At 44.0% G+C, this 20,163-nt stretch overlaps 1 protein-coding gene and 1 long non-coding RNA gene across 3 annotated transcripts in view; one reads left to right on the top strand and one right to left on the bottom strand.

The window, feature by feature from the left end:
• LOC136560108 (uncharacterized) overlaps positions 1-20,163 on the top strand; it is a 65,914-nt gene that overhangs the window by 32,047 nt on the left and 13,704 nt on the right. The window lies entirely within an intron of this gene.
• On the bottom strand, positions 8,347-11,245 carry RGS2 (regulator of G protein signaling 2). Its single transcript, XM_066555519.1, has 5 exons — positions 11,136-11,245; positions 10,880-10,981; positions 10,717-10,778; positions 9,694-9,860; positions 8,347-9,316 (listed from the first exon to the last, which is right to left on the bottom strand). The coding sequence occupies exons 1-5, from the start codon at positions 11,243-11,245 to the stop codon at positions 9,122-9,124; spliced, it is 636 nt and encodes a 211-aa protein (XP_066411616.1). The 3' UTR covers positions 8,347-9,121.

Raw genomic sequence — 20,163 nt, 5'->3', positions numbered from 1 at the left:
ACAGGCATATCCTGTGCCCTGTCAGTCCCCTGGTGTGGTGGGACTGGGGAGGATATGACCAAGCAGCTGTCACCCAGCCGGTGATGTCACTCCAGGTCCTTTGATACACATGTTAACAGCATGTTGAGATTTAAAAAAGCTGCACAAATGTGGCTGGGGTAAACTGCTATTAAAGTAACCCTGTGTATTCATTTGTGGTTATGTCAGTTCTGCAAATAACTTGTCCCTGGAAAAAGTAATTTAGGCCGTACTGAGTCCCACAGGCACAAGCTATGCTTTGTTGTCAGCAAAGCAGCAAATCAGCTGCATTATTTCTACCCTTGGGGAGTGCAAGCTCCCCTTGATCTGAAGGGGGGAATATTTCCTATCTTCTGGCAGTCTGCTCTCTGCTCTACATCCACGCTTCCTTAGTGACAGTTCTTCCACTCTCCTCTGTTGTCCGTGGCATTGAGATGCCATGCAAAACCTGTAGTTGATATGTTCTTTGCTTGTAAATAGTACTTTGTTCCCCTCATATTTGATTGTTTCTGGTAGCATTGATTCCTGGCCCTCCAGCTGTCACGAGCAGCACTTGCCTGAGCCCAGCCCTCCCCCTGGGCAGCTGCGGGGCAATACTCCACTATCCTGTGCTTACTCAGAGGAGCTGCTGCTGTCTTTGGTCACTATTTCCTAACTTGTTAACTGCCATCATCATTAGTCACTTACTATTTCCTAGTGGAAAACATGTTCCACAGGGACTCCTCTCCAAGTCCATGCTAATTCTACCTGTTCATGTGGAAACAGGGGATGACTCCCATCCTGAGCCTGACCCTGAAACCTTCACTCAGTGGTGATTCACGGGGCTGAAGCAAATGCTTGGCAGGTTGCTCCCCTCACTAGTGGCCAGCTGTCCTCTGCAAAGTCCTGTTTTGACCATGCTGCCAGCCAAGTGGTTGGCTTGGTGGGAATGCTCTGTCTTCCCTAGGGAATCCACTTCCTGTGCCAGGGGTGCTTCTCTTCAAACCCAGTACTCCTGTAATTAGGCTAGGCTGCTGGGCTGGAGTAATACTCCTGTTCTAAAACGTGTACCAGTGACTGCTGCCGGGTGTTTCAGAGAGACTCACCATCCTCTGGGGTTTCTAGGTACTATCTTTAGGAGCTGGCTATTATGGGTATAATTCCTGCTTTGCTGTTTCAGTTATACTGCATAAACTGAGATTTTTCTGGATGCTCTAGATTGATGTAATTGCCCCACACAAAACTGAGGATCTGTATTTAATATTTCCTAATATATCATTCTATGTCTTATGTACATCCTTAACTAACAATCAATTATTTGGTTTCCCTATTTCTATCACAGAGTGAGGCCATGAGGATGAACCAGGGGTGTCAAGGCCCTTGTTCAAAGGAAGCTGAAGAAGGGCTCTGGTTATGCCTGGATGCAGGATATCCCACTGATGGTCAGCTGGGCAATGCTGAGCTGGTTTTCCTTCTGCAGACTCTTCACTCTGCACAGGGCAGGAGTTCTGCGCTGCTCTGGGGTTATTTGGCACCAGATCCAACACTGTGCTCAAACCCTTGATGAACATCATAAAAAATAGACTTTGCTCAAGTAGGCTTTACATAATAATTAGTCTTGGTTAAATGCAGCAGGCATGTTGCAGGGCAGGTGCATTAGCCAGGATGTGGGCTGCAAATCATGTAGTTGCTTCTTGCTGCTTCTTTTGATACTAGGCATTGTCATTAGTTTGTTGCCCTGATAATTGTTTGGTTTTCTCACAGGAATGAAATTACTGATAATTGTGGTGTCCAATAGAGCTGATAAAGAAGCATATTTCTTCCTATTCCAGCCATGAAAAGGGAAGGCAGGTGAAAGCCCCTTTCAGGAGGTTCTCCCAAAATTAGCATCCTTGACAAAAAAACTGCAAAGAGATTTGCTAAAGTTCTTGCATATGAGGTGGAGGTACCTTCTCCAAAAGTTACAGGGCAGGAGCAGACCAAGAGACCTTTTAGTGTGCAAAAGCTGCTTGTTCCAGAGCACAGTGGGGTTTATACCATTGTGATTTTTTTTTTGTTTGTTTGTTTTTATAAGGAAACATACAAAAGGAGAGGCTGTTTACAAGTTTGTTTTTCAGAACATCACAGTTCAGAGAAATTGTGGGCTCTTGTATTTCCTCAAACAGCTACAAGACAGCTACCCAATCCCTTCTTACAACCAGCTCTGTGCAGTACTTTGTGTTTCCCTCTAAAAAAAGTGAAGCCAGGAGCCTTTATTGGGATATTCTGTATATTTGCAGTAGTGACCTATGCATTCACACAGGCATTAGCCTGTTGGAACATGTGTAATCTCCACAGCATCACAGAGCTGCAGCCAGTGGGACTGTGTAACTATGTCACTGCACTCTGACCTCCACAGAGCTCTGTGACTCTCTGCTCCTGAAGTCACGGCTGATCTCTCCCTCAGCTCTCAACTGTGACCCATTTACGCTGCACATTTATCTGGCATTTTCATCTTGAAGGGCTTCTGGCTGCTGAGCAAGCCAATCTCTCGTTTTGAAAACAGGACTTGGCTTCGAAAGCCAGCAGCCTGCAGGGGGGCCAAGGAACAAAAATGACATCTCGGTGTGCCGATGGCAGCTGAAGGCAGCCGAAGAGTGCTGTCCTGCCTGGCAGGCACTCCTCCCTGTGTGCCGACGCCTAGACCCTGCCCACAGCAGGTATCAGAGACAGCAAACAGCAGAAACCAAGTACAGAAGACAGCTCAGCTCTGCCAAGAGCCGTGCTCGGGCTGGGCAGGTGCCAGGCAGGGCAGCCACACCCGGCACAGAATCCCCCTGACGCAGTACAGAGCCTGCTGAGAGTGAGGAACCTGCCAAGCTCTGCTCATGCCACAGCTGGGATGGCCCCAGGACACTGGGGACAGCTCTCTCCCAGCGCCCCTTCGCCTCCCATGCTCAGCCCCACCAGCTCCGGCCGCTCCCATCGAACCCGCTAATCCCAAGGGCCTTTAAAAGTAATAGTCAAATCAAGAGGGTGCCAGCACAGCCCCTCTGCTGTGCTCCTAGTATTTCCATTTCCCTTGGACGCCCACAAAGGCAAAGGGTGTTCAGCTCATTAAACTGCCCACTCTGCTCTCGAATGTCTTTTCCATATTGGACAGCTGACTTTCCGAGCCCTGTAAAAATCATAATAGTACCATGTCCCCTTGAAGCCCAAAGGCAGGCTCCCATCCAAAAAGCCAGCAAGCTGCTCTCTAGTCTAAATCTGTAACACAGAAACGCAACTTATTCCATGAGATCCCAAGTGGGAAAACTGGCTGGGAAACATAAGTACTAATTTATGTCAATTAGATTATCTTGAATTGAATATTTAATATTTTTAATGGAACATTTTTTAATTGATGCTCATGGGTACTTTGTAGCTGTTGGAAACTCTGCTCTAAATGATTATTTTAATGAAAGATTGCCAAAGGACTCACATTTAAAACTCCTTCATAGGTTAACAGTGGGACTGTTTTCCCTGGGCTGACCAGCCCTTGTTTCCCAGTCAGGGCACTCAGGGTAATGCCAATTAGCACAGCTACAGAACTCAAGGAGGCAAATTGCTGAGGGTGTTCACCACAAATCTGACTGTGGAGCCCCCTCAGAAACAGTCTGAGCTGATGGGTTCATATGGATGGCCCAGGAGCTTTCAGAAAAGAATATCTGCATATTTGTGTCAGGACCCTAAGGTTTAACTGGTCTGACCAGTCCCTCCTGTACTCCCCACCTGCTGCCCATTGGAGGGGTCTCCATTTAAGCTCAGCCTTGAGATGCCTCTGTTTCCCACTGTGAATGTTGCCATAGGTGCAGCCTCCCATACAGCTCTTGCTCCCAGATGGATCAACATCCTAAGCTGCAGATTGGCAGATGGGTCTGTCACCAGCCCCGTTTCTGGCCTGTCTCTGCAATGCACCTTGCATTGATGTAGAAGCCTTGCGGCTCTCTGGCATGTGTTAGCTGTGCCACCTGAAGGAAATTGAATTTGGAATGCTGTCCCAGCTTCTGACCAGTTTTTCCCTCTTGAATCACAGTAAGTTAAATCTGGACCAAAAAAACCCAAACCCATGAAGACCCTAAAACTATTTCTAAAACTATTTCATGGTTCTTCTCTGTTCAAGTTGCCAAATCAGAAAGTCTCATCCCAGAAACCCTTCCACACACATACACGTGTGCCTATACAACCCTTTAAATCATCATTAGTGTCCCCTTTTCCAAAGGGAGAGATGCAATTTCAAGTGGAGAAGCAGATTGATTGTATTTACAGTCTGGTTTTATTTTTCAGCCACAATACACAAATCTATGGAGCAAGATCCCTGCACTATCATTTGTTTTCTGCATGGCATTGCTTTCCCATTCTCCTGGAGTGGTGAACCATCCTCGCTGCTGAGCTCACCCTGCTTTCAGAGGCCCTCTCCAGTCTTGGTGCCACAGGGCAGTTGATGAGGGTCAGCAGCCTTGGTGTTGTTCTTTAGAAGGTTAATTTACACGTTGCCTCTTGGTAGCCCAGAGGACTCTCCTTCAGCATGCCCTGTGCTGTGGTGTCTAGGCAAGCCCTTCAAAACCCAAATTGTTGCTAGATGCGGTCAGTTCAAACTCCTGACCTAGTTTCTCAAAATGATGTGGATGGCTTAAAAAATTAGATTTACTGCTTTTTTAAATGATTGTGTAGTCTTTGCTTCAAGTTCTTGTTTGAGGAATTGCTAGAGATACTCCAGTTGCAATTATGAATTTCTCTTCATTGTCATAAAGGTGACAGGTGTATTTTTATGTGATACATGATCAGGGAAACTGCTTGCCTCTAGCAGCTAGGAAAAATACTAACTATTTTGACATTGTGATTTAAAAACAGTCATATGTAGATAGTTAGAAGTTGCTGTTATTCCAGTTTTGCTGGGTCTTGAAGGCAAAGAGTTCAATGTATTCAAGTCTGTCTAAAAGCTTTCTAGCATAAATTCCTGAGCAAAAGCTGCAGCAGCAGCAGCAGCTGCTACCTGGCATAGAGTCCCTGGCATCGAGTCCAAAGTTCTGAGAAGGAGCAGCAGCAGCAGGCTTCTTTCTTCTTGATGAAGATGATGATCATGGAGAAGAAGAAGCAGCAGCAGCAGGAGGAATAACAGCCATTTTTCTTCTTCTTCTTCATTCTCCTTCCACCCCATTACAGGGGCATTTAATTCATAAAACAACCAATCAGCTAAAAACACAATTCTAAAACATTGTTTCTAAACTAATCTAAGCATAATTCTAATGTACAAAAGTAGTACAAAACTAATACGAAAGTAGTGTCAGTTATTACCTAAATGTTTATGCATATAATTTTATCTATTTACGCATATAGCTTTATCTGTTTACATGAATAATTCTATCTATTCTATCTAGAAACACAAGCAATGTTCTGCTATGTTTTCGTTATGTCTGGAGCTAAGTTACTGAACTTTAAACTAGGTTTTAGGTCCTTACTAGCTAACACAGTCTCTTAAAGCACTTAAGATATATTTCTACTTACTTAAAACTATAACTAACTGCTGCCTCCACTTACTTAAAGTTACACTTCTACTTCATATCTAGGTGGCTTTATATATTTCAGCTTCTTTAAAGGGTCTAATTCAAACCCTACATTTCTTTCTCTCTCTGAAGGACTCTGAGAGACTTCTGTGTCGTGCACTCCAACAGCGGGGGTGTTTCAACAATTCCAGATCCTCAGACCTATGTGCAGTTATCAGGTATGGGCTGGCAGTCACTTGCTTGGGATCAGTCTGGGCTCGCTGTGTGGCTGGAGGCAACACCCAGGTGCTGGGGTGCCCTCCTGCAGATGCCCACTTCTCACTCCTCAGCTTTTTGCAGAATATCTGTTACCTATCAATGCTGGGCTTGTTTACGCATTTGTCCAGGTTCTGTGCTCCTTCACAGCTATTAACTGAGATCCTTCTTATTTTTCTACCTGGACAGCTCCAGCCTGTATCCCAAATAGAGAATGTGGGCAGGAGCAGTTTTATAACCTACTAAAAAATGGACAGTGCTCTGGCCAGCTGCTGAGCAGCACCCAGACCTTGGCCCAGAGGACCCCAGTTCTGTTACTCTCCCCTTGCTGCTTCCATGCCAATCCTGTCCCCATGTTAGTCCTATCCCTGGCATCACAGTGTGTTTGGCTGTGGGCAGCCTGGTGGAACTGGGGGTGTGTGAATGTGGACAGCCTGTGGGGGAAGGAGTGGTTTATTATTTGTTGCCATTGGATACTGATACCAGAGTACCAATTTTAACTGCAGCTGTGAGGCTGCCTGGAGTACAGAACCAGCATCTCTTAAAGCAATTGTTTGGGTTTTATTTCCATAGGAAATGTTCATAGCAATATCTCGGGTTGCAGCACTCCCAATATGCCTGTATTACCTGGTTTTCTAGTGAAGCTTCCTCCTAGGAGTTGGGAAAACAGATTAAAAATGGAAAAGCAGAAATTGGAAGGAATGTTGTGTGTTGGATTTTACAAGCAAGATGTTTTAATTTTTTTTTCTCTTTTATCAAGGGTTTTGTTTTTTTTAACCAACCCTTGATAGCAGGTTGTTTTGCTGCACAGCTTGGCTGTGGAGCCAGGCCTCTCTGTGCTGCAGACAGACTGTGCTAGGGACTCAGCATGGCTCAGTTGCTTTGTGAGCCCAGTGGCTTGCTCTGTGGCAGCTGCAGAGCTGCCTGCATGGCCTTGCTAATGATCAATACTCATAAGTCAGATTTTAAAAATACCCCAGGGCAGCCTCCGGCAGAGATGCCAGGCCTAACAGCCCCACTTAATTTCCTCTACATACTGTGCTATGAGTTGTTCAGGCACCTGCTGAAACTAGAAATGTTTCTTTCCTTAAAACAAGACACCAGCAAATGTGGGTAATTACCACATCACAAATTGTCACAGTTGAATCTTCATGGAATTATTCCTGCCCCAAGTCTGAGTCTTTAATAGGTATACTGCATACTATTTTTATTATTTTGTTACATTACAAAAGCAATTATCAGCCCAAATCTGTTTTCCCTTGTTAGTAAAAAACGTCTGTTGCAGGAAATTATTGGGATGAGGGTTTTTTTGTGCTTTCTTTATGTGAACTTAACTGATCAGCAAATGTAGCTGCATGAGAGCTGGCTCTCACAGCCCCAGCCACCTACGGCAAGGTGGGGGCCATACCAAATAAATTTCTGTGCAGAGAGCCAGTATAATAGACGTGTATATCTGCAGGTATGTATGTATTCACTATACAAAGAATCCTCATGTAATTATAGTCTGGTTGGGGTTGGAATAAGCCCTAAAGATGATCTAGTTCCCGCCCCCCTGCCATAGGCAGGGAACCTCCCTCCAGACCAGGCTGCTCAAAGCCCTGTCCAACCTGGTCTTGAACACTTCCAGGGATGGCACAGCCACAGCTTCTCTGGGCTACCTAGTCCAATGCCTCTCCACCCTCATAGCAAAGCACTTCCTCTTAACATCTAATCTAGTCTGACCTATTCTGTTAGAATCCATTCCCCTTTTTCTTGTCACTCCATGCTCTTGTGAAAGCCCCTCTCCATCTTTCTTGTAGGCTCCTCTCCTGCAATGCATATATACAGACCTGAAGGAGCTGCTTTTGAACAGCTTTTTGGATGTGTAACTGAAGTAGAAAAAACCATAGTTAGAATTCTCTTGATGCTTGGATATACATGAAATCAGCAATTAAAGCAGAGAAACTGTGCATTGGAATAAAAATAGCTAGAGCCAGGACCTAAACAGACCTGAAATGCAGATGCCACAAAGCTAACTAGAGACTGGTTTTGGGTAAAATAGTATAGGGAATAACAATGACCAGTAACTTTTCCCAAAGCAACTATCACCTAGCTGGGAGTCAAATGCCTTTATTGTACTATTGCCTCTCCTGACTTTGCACAGGTTTTGTGATATTAAAATCCTCCTAAACACTGTCTGAAGAAGAGCTGTTGGGCAGGAGCAAGTGCAGTCCATGGGTGCCTGTGTTCCCAATGTCATCCTGTGAGCTACAGCAGCATTGCAGCTCTGTTTGATCCGGCATCATGGGTAGCTGAATGTGTGCCTAGCACATCTTAGAGATTGGCTTCACAGACATGTTGGGACAGAGGATGTAGTTGAACATGTCTCCCTGTTAAGCTTTCAAGCTCTGAAGGTTTTTATTCTGTTGATAAAAAACAAAGAGAAAACTCAATTCATAGATTAAGAACTACCTGCTTTAAAATTAGCTCTATTAAGATCTCACCCAGGACCCACAGTCCCCATACTCTGGAGTCCAGCGCCAGACAGTGTTTATCTGTATGTGCAACACACATTAGGCAACAAAAGAAGCTTTGTACCAAAATAGTTTATTAAAAACAATAAAACTTCATTGAATCTTGCTGTCTTCAAGACAGAATTATGACATTGCAGCATTCAACACAATCATAATCCACATATAAATATAGTGCTATACAGCTCCTCTTTCCCTTGGCCAAGTTCTGCCCTCAGTCTGGCCCCAACAGCCCTGCTGACACAACCCAGCCCTGCATACTTTAGCTGCAGAACCTGTTCCTCTGGGAACTGAGTTATTCTATCCTTTCCTCCCCTCACAGTGCTGTTACTGTGAAGAGGTTACACAGAAACCCAGCACAGCTCTTAGCAGCTCAAGGCAGTAACAGAACCGGTGTGAGCACACTGAGCCACCAACAACAGCATCCCACTGGGGGATGCTTAGGAAAAATAAATAGGCAACCAATTACTCAAGCTCCCAGCAGTGCCCAAGTGCAGAGAGCAGCTTCTGTTCACAAGAAGGAAGCTCTGTCTGAACCCGCCAAATCGCTCCTCAGCCATGACAGAACGGCTCCTGCAGAGCCACCTCTTGCTGCAGCTCTGGCAGAGAAGGGCAGTGCCAGCAGCTGGCTGGCACGCCTCTGACATCTCCTCTGAACACCCTCCAACAGCATCACTCTGGGCCATCAGCTCTGCACCAAAGTCAATATTTGTCCTTGCACTGTGGCATACAGACTGAGTGCCCGGTGCCCCAGCCTTTTGGGTCAGGATGCTGCTCATGAGCTGTGGCTCGGCTTCCTCACCAGCCCAGAGGTTGCTTCTTCCTCTCCATCTCTCATGTGCCCTGGGCTGCTCTGCTGATAGGTGTCTTCTTGCACAGTTCCTGATAGAATTCAGATTCCAAAAACCGTGGGTAGGAGTTATTCTCCATTAAGCTGTAAACTCTCTTCTGTGCCACACTGAAGCAGTTATGGGTGGCTTCCTGGATGTTCTGTGCGATCAGGTTCTTGGTCTGGAAGTCTATGTTTATCTGAAATACAGAAAGATTACTCCTTAGAGCAGAATTCAAGTAAGTGTTAATACACAGTACAACTTCTGAAGAGGTGAAAAAGGCAAGACCCCATTACTGCAGGGTCAAATTACTGGAGAATTTTCTTTAAAAAAATTCTTCTTTTGCACAAAACCAAAGCTAATTCAGATATATCTTTTCTCAGTTAAAACGGAAATTCTCTGCAATGCTGCTTGTGCCATTTTCCAGCTTGGTGAAAAGGCACTTGTATTCAGACCCAGACGTTAATAGGGAGGTTATGCACAATGCAGTTTGACATCTGTATCTTGAGTTCAAAGAAATAACAGCTGTGAGAACTCAAACAGCAGAGCATTTATGTATAAGCAGCTTTTCTTTACCTCTTTGGGAGCCTCCTTTTCAATGAAGTCATTATAGATTTTCTTTGCTTTCAATGTCAGCTTTTGGGGCGATTTTGTTTTCTTGAAGTCCTCACAGGCCAACCAGAACTCAATGTTCTCTTCACAAAATTCAGACTTTAAAAAAGCTCGGAAAGCAGCAAGACCATCTAAGGAAAGAAAAAAATACTCATCATCAATTAACTATTTCAGGAACCTTGATTATACCTATTGGTTATATCAGCTTCTACCAGAATGCTTTGTTGTAGGTCTATTTTTTTCAGCAGTATCATGGCAAAAAAAAAAAAAAATCCATAATTTATGTTTGTAAGCAAGTTAATGCTTTAACAGCTTGCAGATGTCCCTTTGAGTTTGCCATTTCTTAGGCGAACACAAAAAATAAAACCATTTCTATGGTTATGTTTCCTTCTGTAATGCCTGAGAATGCATTAAAAAAACCCATTTCTTTCTAGATAAGATCTCCTCTGTTAACCTTTACACTGCAGTAAATGACTGCTACAGTACTCTGGAATATTCTTTCAATGGAAAGGATGACTAAAGCTCAAAGAGCAAATAGCACTATTATTTCTTAGTCATTTTGCTTTGCTAGTGAATGCTGCTTCTTGCAGAGCTACAGTAAAACTCCAGGATCACTGAACCCCTGTTGCATGATCCTTCCCACATTACTGGAAAGCATTTGCTTTGCTTATGCAGTGAGCTCAGGGAAGAAACATCCTTCTCCCATTTGGCAAAGCCAAGGTAACAGGTATGATTTTAGCTATGGGGGTTTCAAGGAAGAAACAAAATCTACTGAGATATTCTTTGTTTTATTATTAGTTTACATTAAAAAAAAAAACTTCTATGTATTTTGGCTTTAAACTGTTAAAAGCGTTTAACTTGCAAGACCAGAATCAAGCTCTTTATGTGAGAGGTACAATACTGACATGAAAGGAAGCAAACTCTTACAGACATATAAACTTCTCCTTCCCTTTGCTCCCAAATATTACTTTTTCAAGACAAACTTACATTTGTTAGCAAGCAGTTCATCAAAGGCTTCTGACCACAGCTGCGCTTCTTCAGGTGAAGGTCTGCAGAAAGAGAGTGAGAACATTAGACTACACTGCTCAAGCTTTACTGCTTTTGAAGAACACTCAAGTTATTTAAACAGAGTCTCTTTCTCATAACTTACCTGAAGTAGTTGCGGTGTTTCCCTGCCTTCTTAGATTTCCTTTTGTTAGAGTTGGATGAGTTCTGCAGGAAGTAGCTCAGTCTTGTTTTCCAATCTTTAATGCTGGAAAAAAGAAGAGGGATATGCTCGTTTAAAATGACAGCTCGCAAAGCTTTAGACAGCAGCGCTTTCCCTGAGGCGGCTCCTGCAGCAGCAGTCACCCACAGCCCCTGAAGGCAAGGAAAACGCTTCCCGTCCTGCGAGCGAGGGGACTCACATCGTTCTCTTCATCCTGCCCTTGTCGGCCTCCTCCGGCTCGCTGCGGCGGCGGCCGCCCCGCTCCATGCGCCCGCCGTGCCGCACTACCAGCAGCACCGCGCTCTGCATCGCCAGCCGCTCCGGCCACCCGGGCCGCGCCCGCTCTTATGGCCCCGCGGGCGGGCGGGGCCGGGCCGGGCCGGGCGGGGCGGGGCCGGGCTGGGCTGAGGGCGGCACCGAGCCAACCACGGTTGCTTGTCTTTCCCAGCATAGCAAACTGGGCTCTCTTCTGCATCACGTCTGCTTTTCCCCCGTTATTTTGTTTTTCCTTACTCCCCCCCCTTCTTGGAAATCTTTCGGCGTATCACACTGCCAAAGGGCTGGCTGTCCTTTCCGTCAGTCAGAAACATACCCTGCTCTTCTGGAGGTTTTACTTTTAAGGTTCAGATTTTTGAGTGTGACCGGTACGTGAAAAAGGAAGGACTTAGCCATATTTCTTAAAAAATTTAAGTAGATCTAAGTTTGAGTTTACGGTGCTTTTGGTGTCGCCCCTCTGCTAACCCAGGCTGTGAATCCCTTCCACCCCGTGTCTGCGCAGGATTTAGCTCTGGGCAGTGTTGCCACCTACCAGTGAATTGTGGAAATCACTCCCAGTACTGGAAGCTGAAGTTACAGCGCCTTACTCGAGCACTCGGCTTGTTGAATAGGCCATGTGGTCCTTCTCAGCAGCATCCAGCTGGAGGGTATAATGTCCAAACAATTTGGATTTAGGAACCATGTGAGTTTCTCTTTACCCTCTCTCTGCTTTTCTGCTCTTTTCTGTGCATGTATCTTCCTCTCCACAATACCCTAGAGCCTGTCTTTCCTGCAACAAAAAACACCGTCCAGAGAAACTGACTCCCAAAATGCCAGCTAACTTCAACACAATCATGTAGCATAAATGTCTGATCCTTTGAGATAATCACTGTGTCCTTACAACCCCTGCTTGCTGAACACTCACAAGCCGCACTAAAGCATTTTGCTTTAAATGGGGAAAAAGAATGCCATTTAATTTGTGACAGCATTTAAACAACTTTTCACTGCTTCTGATTGTACTTTGCAGTAAATATTGATGACCTGATAGGAGAATAAAGTTCAATCCTACAAATTTTAACAAATCACTTGAATTTTTGCGACAGGTAGCTCTTAGTCCTGTATGTACATAAAGCAAAATTATTGTGAAGGTGGTTACCATAGGAGAAAGTATGGAAAGAGGAGGGCTCTAAGTGGTGTAAAAGCATGCATTCCAGAAGCTCTGTGGAGTGAAATTGCCAAAGCAAAGAGCGGGCAGGCAGTGCCAGGACAATGAACGGGTGTGTGCTGACTGCCTTCCAGCACTTCATTCTTCACTGGCGTGGAGATCCAGGGCCAGGTGAGCTGTGAGCGTTCCGGGGCTGCGGGACAGCCTGTGACAAGGAAAACACTGCCTGGGGCTGCGGGACAGCCTGTGACACAGGAAAACACTGCCCGGGGCTGCGGGACAGCCTGTGACACGGGGGAACACCGCCCGGGGCTGCGGGACAGCCTGTGACAAGGAAAACACCGCCCGGGGCTGCGGGACAGCCTGTGACACAGGAAAACACTGCCCGGGGCTGCGGGACAGCCTGTGACAAGGAAAACAGTGCCCGGGGCTGCGGGACAGCCTGTGACAAGGAAAACACTGCCTGGGGCTGCGGGACAGCCTGTGACACAGGAAAACACTGCCCGGGGCTGCGGGACAGCCTGTGACACGGGGGAACACCGCCCGGGGCTGCGGGACAGCCTGTGACAAGGAAAACACCGCCCGGGGCTGCGGGACAGCCTGTGACAAGGAAAACACCGCCCGGGGCTGCGGGACAGCCTGTGACACGGGGGAACACCGCCCGGGGCTGCGGGACAGCCTGTGACACGGAGGGGAACACCGTCTGCACGTGCGGGCCTGGCACAGGCAGGCTTGGAATAACACCGGGAAACTCAGCCTTGGCCTTCCCCACGCTGTAGCCCCGGAAAAGGATCAAATGGTCTGCAAAGCAGAACAGCACGTCCCCACCTGCCACCTGACTGCAGATTTCCCCAGTTTGGATGCTGGTTTCGAGTTTCTTTTATCTGATTCTCAAAGCTGAAGGGGGGAAAATGTGCCAGCTATTGGGAAGTGGGAAACTTCAGAATCTAGCAAGCTACAGTAAGGTTTGGTCTAGCAATTATATTTTGGGAGCTTACCCGTAGCACACCAGAGATCCAAAAGATGTTTAGATCGTGAAAAAATATTTTCTTGTTGGTCCTAGAGGAGGATTGCAAGGGTAGAGCTGGGATATTCCCCGCATCTGCCAAGTTGTAAGTTGGCAGTAGTGAGCATATGGAAAACTGCAGCATGAATCATGTATTTATCTGATACTTTCTATTTCAAACTTTAAATTGCTTCTTTTAGAAACACGTAAACTGGAAGTACCAGTTAAGGAAGGCAGTTATAACGTGTAATATCTTTCAAGTGTAGAAAAAACAGCTAAAACATTAAGCTGAATATGGAATTATGGGCTTAGATGACCTTATAGAAAATTCTTATTGTAACATTTGGTTTAAAAACTAGATTGAAATTGTCAGCTGTGTTAGGTATATTTTGGTTTATATATTTATTATACTTTTAAAGAATGGATATTACTGCTTTTTCCAGTAAAAGAGACACTTTACAAAATACTTTTTCACTTCACCATGGTGAGTTTTCTGGCTGGGACAGTTACCTTTGCAAGGACATAAATTACACATCTGCATGATAAAATGTTCAAAGACCAAGAAAAAGCATCTGACTTCCGACAATGTCACCAGTGTGCTGTGCAAGGACCCAGTCAGGGCTGGGATGAAGCAAAGAGGCGGCTGGGACATGGCCGGCTAAGTTCTCTCCTTGAGAACTTCTCTAGGTGCTGTGGGCATGAAGTGGCCCTGCATGGCTGCATTGCCTGCAAGAGTGTTTGGGCTCACTGAGCAGTTTTAAAGGTACCAAACCCAGGCATTACTTCATCTTATCAATTTCTGGTTTTCCAAAGCAAGATGGCAAAATTGTTCGGGTTGTTAGCTTGCCTTTCTGAAGGGGCGTCTGTTTCACACCAGAGGTCCCATGCATTGACTGGGCAAGGGAGATTTGGCATCTCAGCCTTGTCCTGCACTGTCTTGCAAAAGGATATTGAAATATTCCAGGAAAATTAGGAATTGAGGTCGTAAAGAAAAGCCCTGGGTTGCAAGTGCAATACAGGTTCGGGTGTGTTAGCACAGCACAATGTGGAGTGCTGCTGGAAAATCTTTGTCTCCAAGGTGTGATTCCTTTTGTAGGAACGGGGGTGAGTGGCTCCAAGCAGTGCCCAGGGCGGCACTGCAGATCTGCCTCTGGGTAGGCTGACCTCTGCCCTTTGGAAAAAGGGAAGCTCTTGGTGGCTGAGGACAAACGCAAACATAGTGCTCAAGCGTTTCCTTTACATCCTCCTTAAAGCTTCCATATATTTCTGTCCCATTGATCTCATTGTCAAAGGGCAAGGCCGAGGGAAAGCGGTGGGAGGAGAGAGCCCAGAGCCCAAACTTTGCTATTGAAGTCGGTGACAAATTTGCCATTGCCTGCAGCAAAATCTGATGTCAGACATTTAACGGCACAAGTGCTCACCCTGGAGATCACACTTTGCTTTTCAGAGCCTTTCTTGAGAATGTTCTGTTCTTTTTCTGCTTATACAATTCCTACAGGCACCAGGGATGGCTGGATGTACATGGGACTGTAAAACAGGCAATAAACATCCCAGGGAGAAGATTAGGATTTTTCCATCTCGGTCATGTTCTATGTCGCAATAGCTATGCTGATCTTTTGAAGTCGTCAGCAAGTTGTTCTCACTGAATGACACTTAAATCCATGTCTGCATTTTGTGAAATGCCAACACTTGTTTCTTTCTTTTACTTGGCTGGTAGGACACAGGAAAAGTGGTCCAGAGTTTATAGCTGAGTTTCATAAAGCCAGGAGGATAGAACATGCTTTTGCATGGTAGTTCAAACCGTGCATGGGAATTATTTGAGGGATGTCTTATTGAACCCTCAGCTATGAGTAGCTGAAAAATCATATTCAAAAGAAGGAACAAGATGTTGAGCCATGTCTTTTTGTATTGTAGTGCAAATTGCAAACAACACAGGTGAAGTTTCCTGTTTTTTTATTGTTCTTGAATGTACAGCTGTATAATCCTGTGCTGTGCTGTGATGATTCATGTAAGCATCAGAACAGGAGATCAGCAAAGCACACCACATTGTGACCCTCTGTTCTTACCTCCCTTTCAGTCTGTGTCTTCTCTGAAGTGCAAGGACTGATCTGCATCAGTGCAGAGGAGCACAGATGTGCCCAGCTATGGTGCTGGTGAAGGCTTTGTGCTGTACATTCCTCAATAACAGCAGCCAAGCTCAGGCTATGTCAAAGGGCACAAATTTCTAAATGAATGGTTATGAATATTAAAATTGCCACTCTTTCTCATTTTTTAATAAGTCAAGAAGTTCACTCAAACCCTAGGTCTAATACTAATCCTGTTCATTGCATTCTGCCTTTCTAGCTCCTGTTAGAATTTGAATTACATGTAGTAGGAGTGTTGTTTTCTTTGGATTTTTTTTTCTTGGGTTTTAAATTTTTGTTTGTTTGTTTGTTTTGTGTTTTTTTAATTGCTTGGAGAAGTCTCTGACTCTGGCCCTGCAGGCTGTGCCTGACAGGCAGTTGTACTTCCCCCAGTATTATTTTCCAGCCATAAAGCTCAAAAAGTGCAAATCACTAGAAGCCATTTCTGGATCTAAATTTAGCACTACTATGGATTAACATTGGACCAATCATATGCTCAGCCTTTCCTAAATAAAAAATAAAATATATCTCATTACAAATGGATCTTTTTTCACTTAGCAGCAAAATCCTCTGAGTAATGTATAAACTAGACAGGGTTCTCTGAGAGCTCATCAGTCCCAGCCCTCAGCCACCTTGTTTTACATAAACACTGACATTAGTTTATAAAAGTTTTAAAAATAGAGCTGAAATTTGTCAAGTGGATCAGCTGGGACTGTGTGTCTACATACAGGGTTGCTGTTGTGTGGATGTGTACATCTCCATTTTACTGATGCTGTGAAAAGAATATGAATTTAGGCATTGAGCCTAAATTGTGATTCACCCTCTGCCCCTGGGCATTTGGAAATACTGGTTTTGAAAGAGATACTGGACAGCAGCAGGCAGGAATTGGAACAGCAGGTTCCCTGGGAAGCAGGGATGGCTGTCGTGCTTGTATCAGATCTCCTCTATACCTTCTGCAAAAAAAGCTGAAAAGAGACCTGTTAATATAGTCTGCATTCTAAAGAACAGGACATTCTCAAATTCCTTATGCTTTTTGTCAATCCAGAAAGCAAGCAGCTTAGCAAGAAGCAGGTTATTTTTAACAATGAAGTTTTCTTAGCAGATAGAAGCTGGGACACCATCTCAGGTGAAGAGACATGATTAATCTTGTTTGAGGTTAGCGAGGTAATGCAGAACACTGACTCCGTGTCCTTTTCCACTTGCAGCCTCTTTTGCCCCCCTGCCTTTACAAAGATTGTATTTGTTAACCTGGGTGTACAGAGGGACATTAAACAATCAGATATGTTTGTTAAATCTGGATGTGGGTACCATCTTTATCATGATATCTGCATGTAACACAGTCAGCAAACAGCCCTTCTGATGACTCTTTAATCCATGTTAATAAAAGTCTCTGCAAATACCTGAATGGCGTTAGTCAGACTTTGATTCAGAAAGTCTCTGTGGCTTAGAGAATCACTCCCTTTTACAACTTCCACAGGTGGATACTGTCAGGAGCATAGCAGCAAGAAAGCTAGAGGTCAGAGCATAGGAGTATAACTATTTGTGCACCACCTTAAAAGTTCAAATTTAGATAAGCATTGAAAATAAGAAGTAAAAACAAGTACTTCTTTTGAAATGAGATAAAATTTCTTTCTCATTTTGCAATGGGCAAAAAAGTGTTAAAAAGCCCACTTCTTGGGACACCCTGATCTCCATGCTGGATAGAACTAGCAGAAGTTTTATTACACTTTTTAGTGGAAAACAAAAACAGTAGCAAAATTTCAAATTTGTCAGTGGAAATTTTTTCATTTCTTTCAAATTATTTTAGGGTGATATTTTCTTTTTATCACTTTCAGCACTGCTGCATAGGCTTTTCGGTGAAGTGTAGAAAGGTAATGAATGTCTTTGAGATGTGATAAAGACTTCATGGCAATGGAGAGGAAACACTGTCTGAGCAAATCTGCTTATCAGAGTCAGGAGGCATCTCAGGAAGGGCAGCCTTACACCCTTTTTAGTCATCATACTGACAAAAACAACTTCCAAATTTGTAGAGCAAACTCTCTGGAGTCAGAAAAGGCCAGAATGAAGGTTCCCTGTACAAGGCTATTAATCCCACAGTGGCACCCTGTGGGCTACTCCCAGAGTGAAGGCTAGGAGAGAAAGGAAAGACAGGATGAAATTTGTCCTCATCAAAGTGTGGAAATTCCCTCCCTGTCTCCGACACTGGGGAGGTCGGAGTATAACCAGGGTGTTTTAGGGGCAGTCTGGGAGACAGACATAGCCAAGTACCTTGACAGATTAGTCATTCCCTAAATGTTGCAAAATAATGTCCCAATCCTCCAAGCCCTGTAGGCAGGTACATGGTTCCCCAATAACTTTTTTTTTAATTAGTTCAGCATTCTAACAGGCCTTCAGAACAGAGCAATTCATAGATGACTTTAGGTGAATCATTCAATGTGGAAAATACAGGTCCAAACCTATACAAATATGTGGAGAGAGTGATAAAAGAATTTCTTCTGTCTGAATAAATGTTAGGTAAAATTCCACAGAAATTAGTAAAGCTGTCCTTGCTGATATTGCAGTGCTAGATGTAGTCAGAACACTTATTGTCACAGCAAACAACAGTGATAGGTAATTTTGCATTAAAGAAATTTTGCATTTTCTGGGCTGCTTGCAGTGCTAGAAAATGTCAGTGCAGGACTGTACATCACTACGGGTTGCACTCAGAATTTTGAGAGGCTGCAAATAACTTATTGACTGTTCTGGCAAACTCATTTTTACAAGAGTCAGACTGTGACACGGCCTCCAGTTAGGAGCTGTGATGAAATCTCTACATCAAGCACTCGGTATTTCTCAAGAAAGCTCTTCAAGGATTGCTTGATGCATCATAGAGAACAGAGAGCAAGAAACCTGATTTAATAAAAGAATCAACAAAAATGTACCTTTTTTTTCTCTGGCTATAAGTACTAAAATGTACCAAATAGATAATTTAAAGGGAAAAAAGGAAATCTTGCCAGTTCTTAAAGGATGGGACAGGTTAATTGGAGGTGACAGAGAGGAGAGTTGAACATGTCTGTTCAGCCCTTCTCACCTCACAGGTTCCTCTTTTCCAAGATGCACTAGTGCAGAGGAGAGGATGCTCTGTGATGTTGGCTGTGATTTCACCTGCTCCTTCCGGGAAGCTTCTCTTAACTCTTTCAGAAAAGAAAGCAACTGTGTGACAGGTTGTAAACGCACACTTCAAAACAGGATCTTTCAGTACTTTTTCTGATGCATGTTGCTGTGAGGTGTGGCACATGAGCTGCAGTTCAAGCTCTGGAATGGTGAACTTATTTCACATTTAACATTAAACTGGTGTTTAGTTGCTATGGGTTTTTTTTAAATCAAATTGTTTACCTAATGTCTTTGTTTTAAGTAAGTTTGTTTTTCTGGTAGTTTTCCAACAGAAATGGTTATTTGAAGAATGGGACAACATTCCTGGCAAGTTTATGACTGAGAAAGATACCAGGGGACAGGAGGGCTCACATCAGCTCTCTGGGATATATGTGAACATATTAGGAATCATAGGATGCATAGGGGTTTTGAATTGCAAGGGGTAATGAAAAGAAGAACAAAAGTTATCTGGAGGAAATTACCTTCTGCTGTGTCCTATACCAGTATCCATTGAATGCCATCAATGCCCAATGTATTGATTATGTTCTGCTTGCTTTGCCTCCAGGAGACATGAGGACAATTTTTTTCTGTGTATTATTTGAGGGATACTTCTTTGCATAAGTATTTTCTTTATTTCAGACAACTACTCCAAGCCATACACAATAAGCAGTGAAGAGAGATTTGGAACTGGACACAGAATAAACACAGGGAAAGCTTCTTGAAGCTAGAAGGTATTTTTGCATTGACAGTTTCTCTGCAAGTAAATGGAGAATAAAGAAGGATGTGGTGAGGTTCTCTGCTGGGTTTGCAGCAGGTATTGCACAACTGCCCTGTGCACATCATATAGGAATAGTACTTTGAATCTTTGCTAAATATTCTTCTACTAGTACTATCTGCCAGTATTATTTAATTTGCTTCTAATAAAACAAATTGAAACAAGATGTTATTTTGTTACAACTCAAAATGCACTCAAATCGAGCTACTTTGTTTTCTTTGCCAGTTTGCATTTACATTTATAATGCATTACTAGACAGCTCATTTTCTTTTTTTTTTTTTGGTGCTAAATACAGCTGAGAAATCAACAGGTTTCCATTAAACTACATCCCCACATTTTTTTTCCTCCCTCATCGGAGGAAATCTAGTGAGACTGGGTTTTGCTTGCCTGTCTGCTTTCTTTTAAGTTTCTGAGTGAAGAATCAACATATATTTGTAATGTTGTTACAGTGAGTTCTTTCTGACCTGGGGAAAGTGGATCAGTGTCCTGGTTTAGGGCAAATTTGGGAGAAAACCTCTAAATGGGTTATTCTAGAAAGAAAATTCAAGTGGCCCCTCCCCCAGCTGGTTCAGGAAAAGATTTCTTTGGAGGAAAGTGGAAAAAACCTGTTTATTTAGCAGGCAAAGCATTCACCAGCACAAAAAAATGAGCAATATAAAACAATAAAACCTCTTGCTGCTCCGAAGAGATTACAAACTCAGAAAGTCCCTCTGTGGGCTGTAGCTCGGCTCACTCAGTCTCTTATCAGGCCCTCCAGGGCTGGAAATGTTG

Source organism: Molothrus aeneus, chromosome 9 (assembly GCF_037042795.1).
Source record: "Molothrus aeneus isolate 106 chromosome 9, BPBGC_Maene_1.0, whole genome shotgun sequence".
NCBI lineage: Eukaryota > Metazoa > Chordata > Aves > Passeriformes > Icteridae > Molothrus > Molothrus aeneus.
This window is presented reverse-complemented; position numbering and strand designations above follow the sequence as displayed.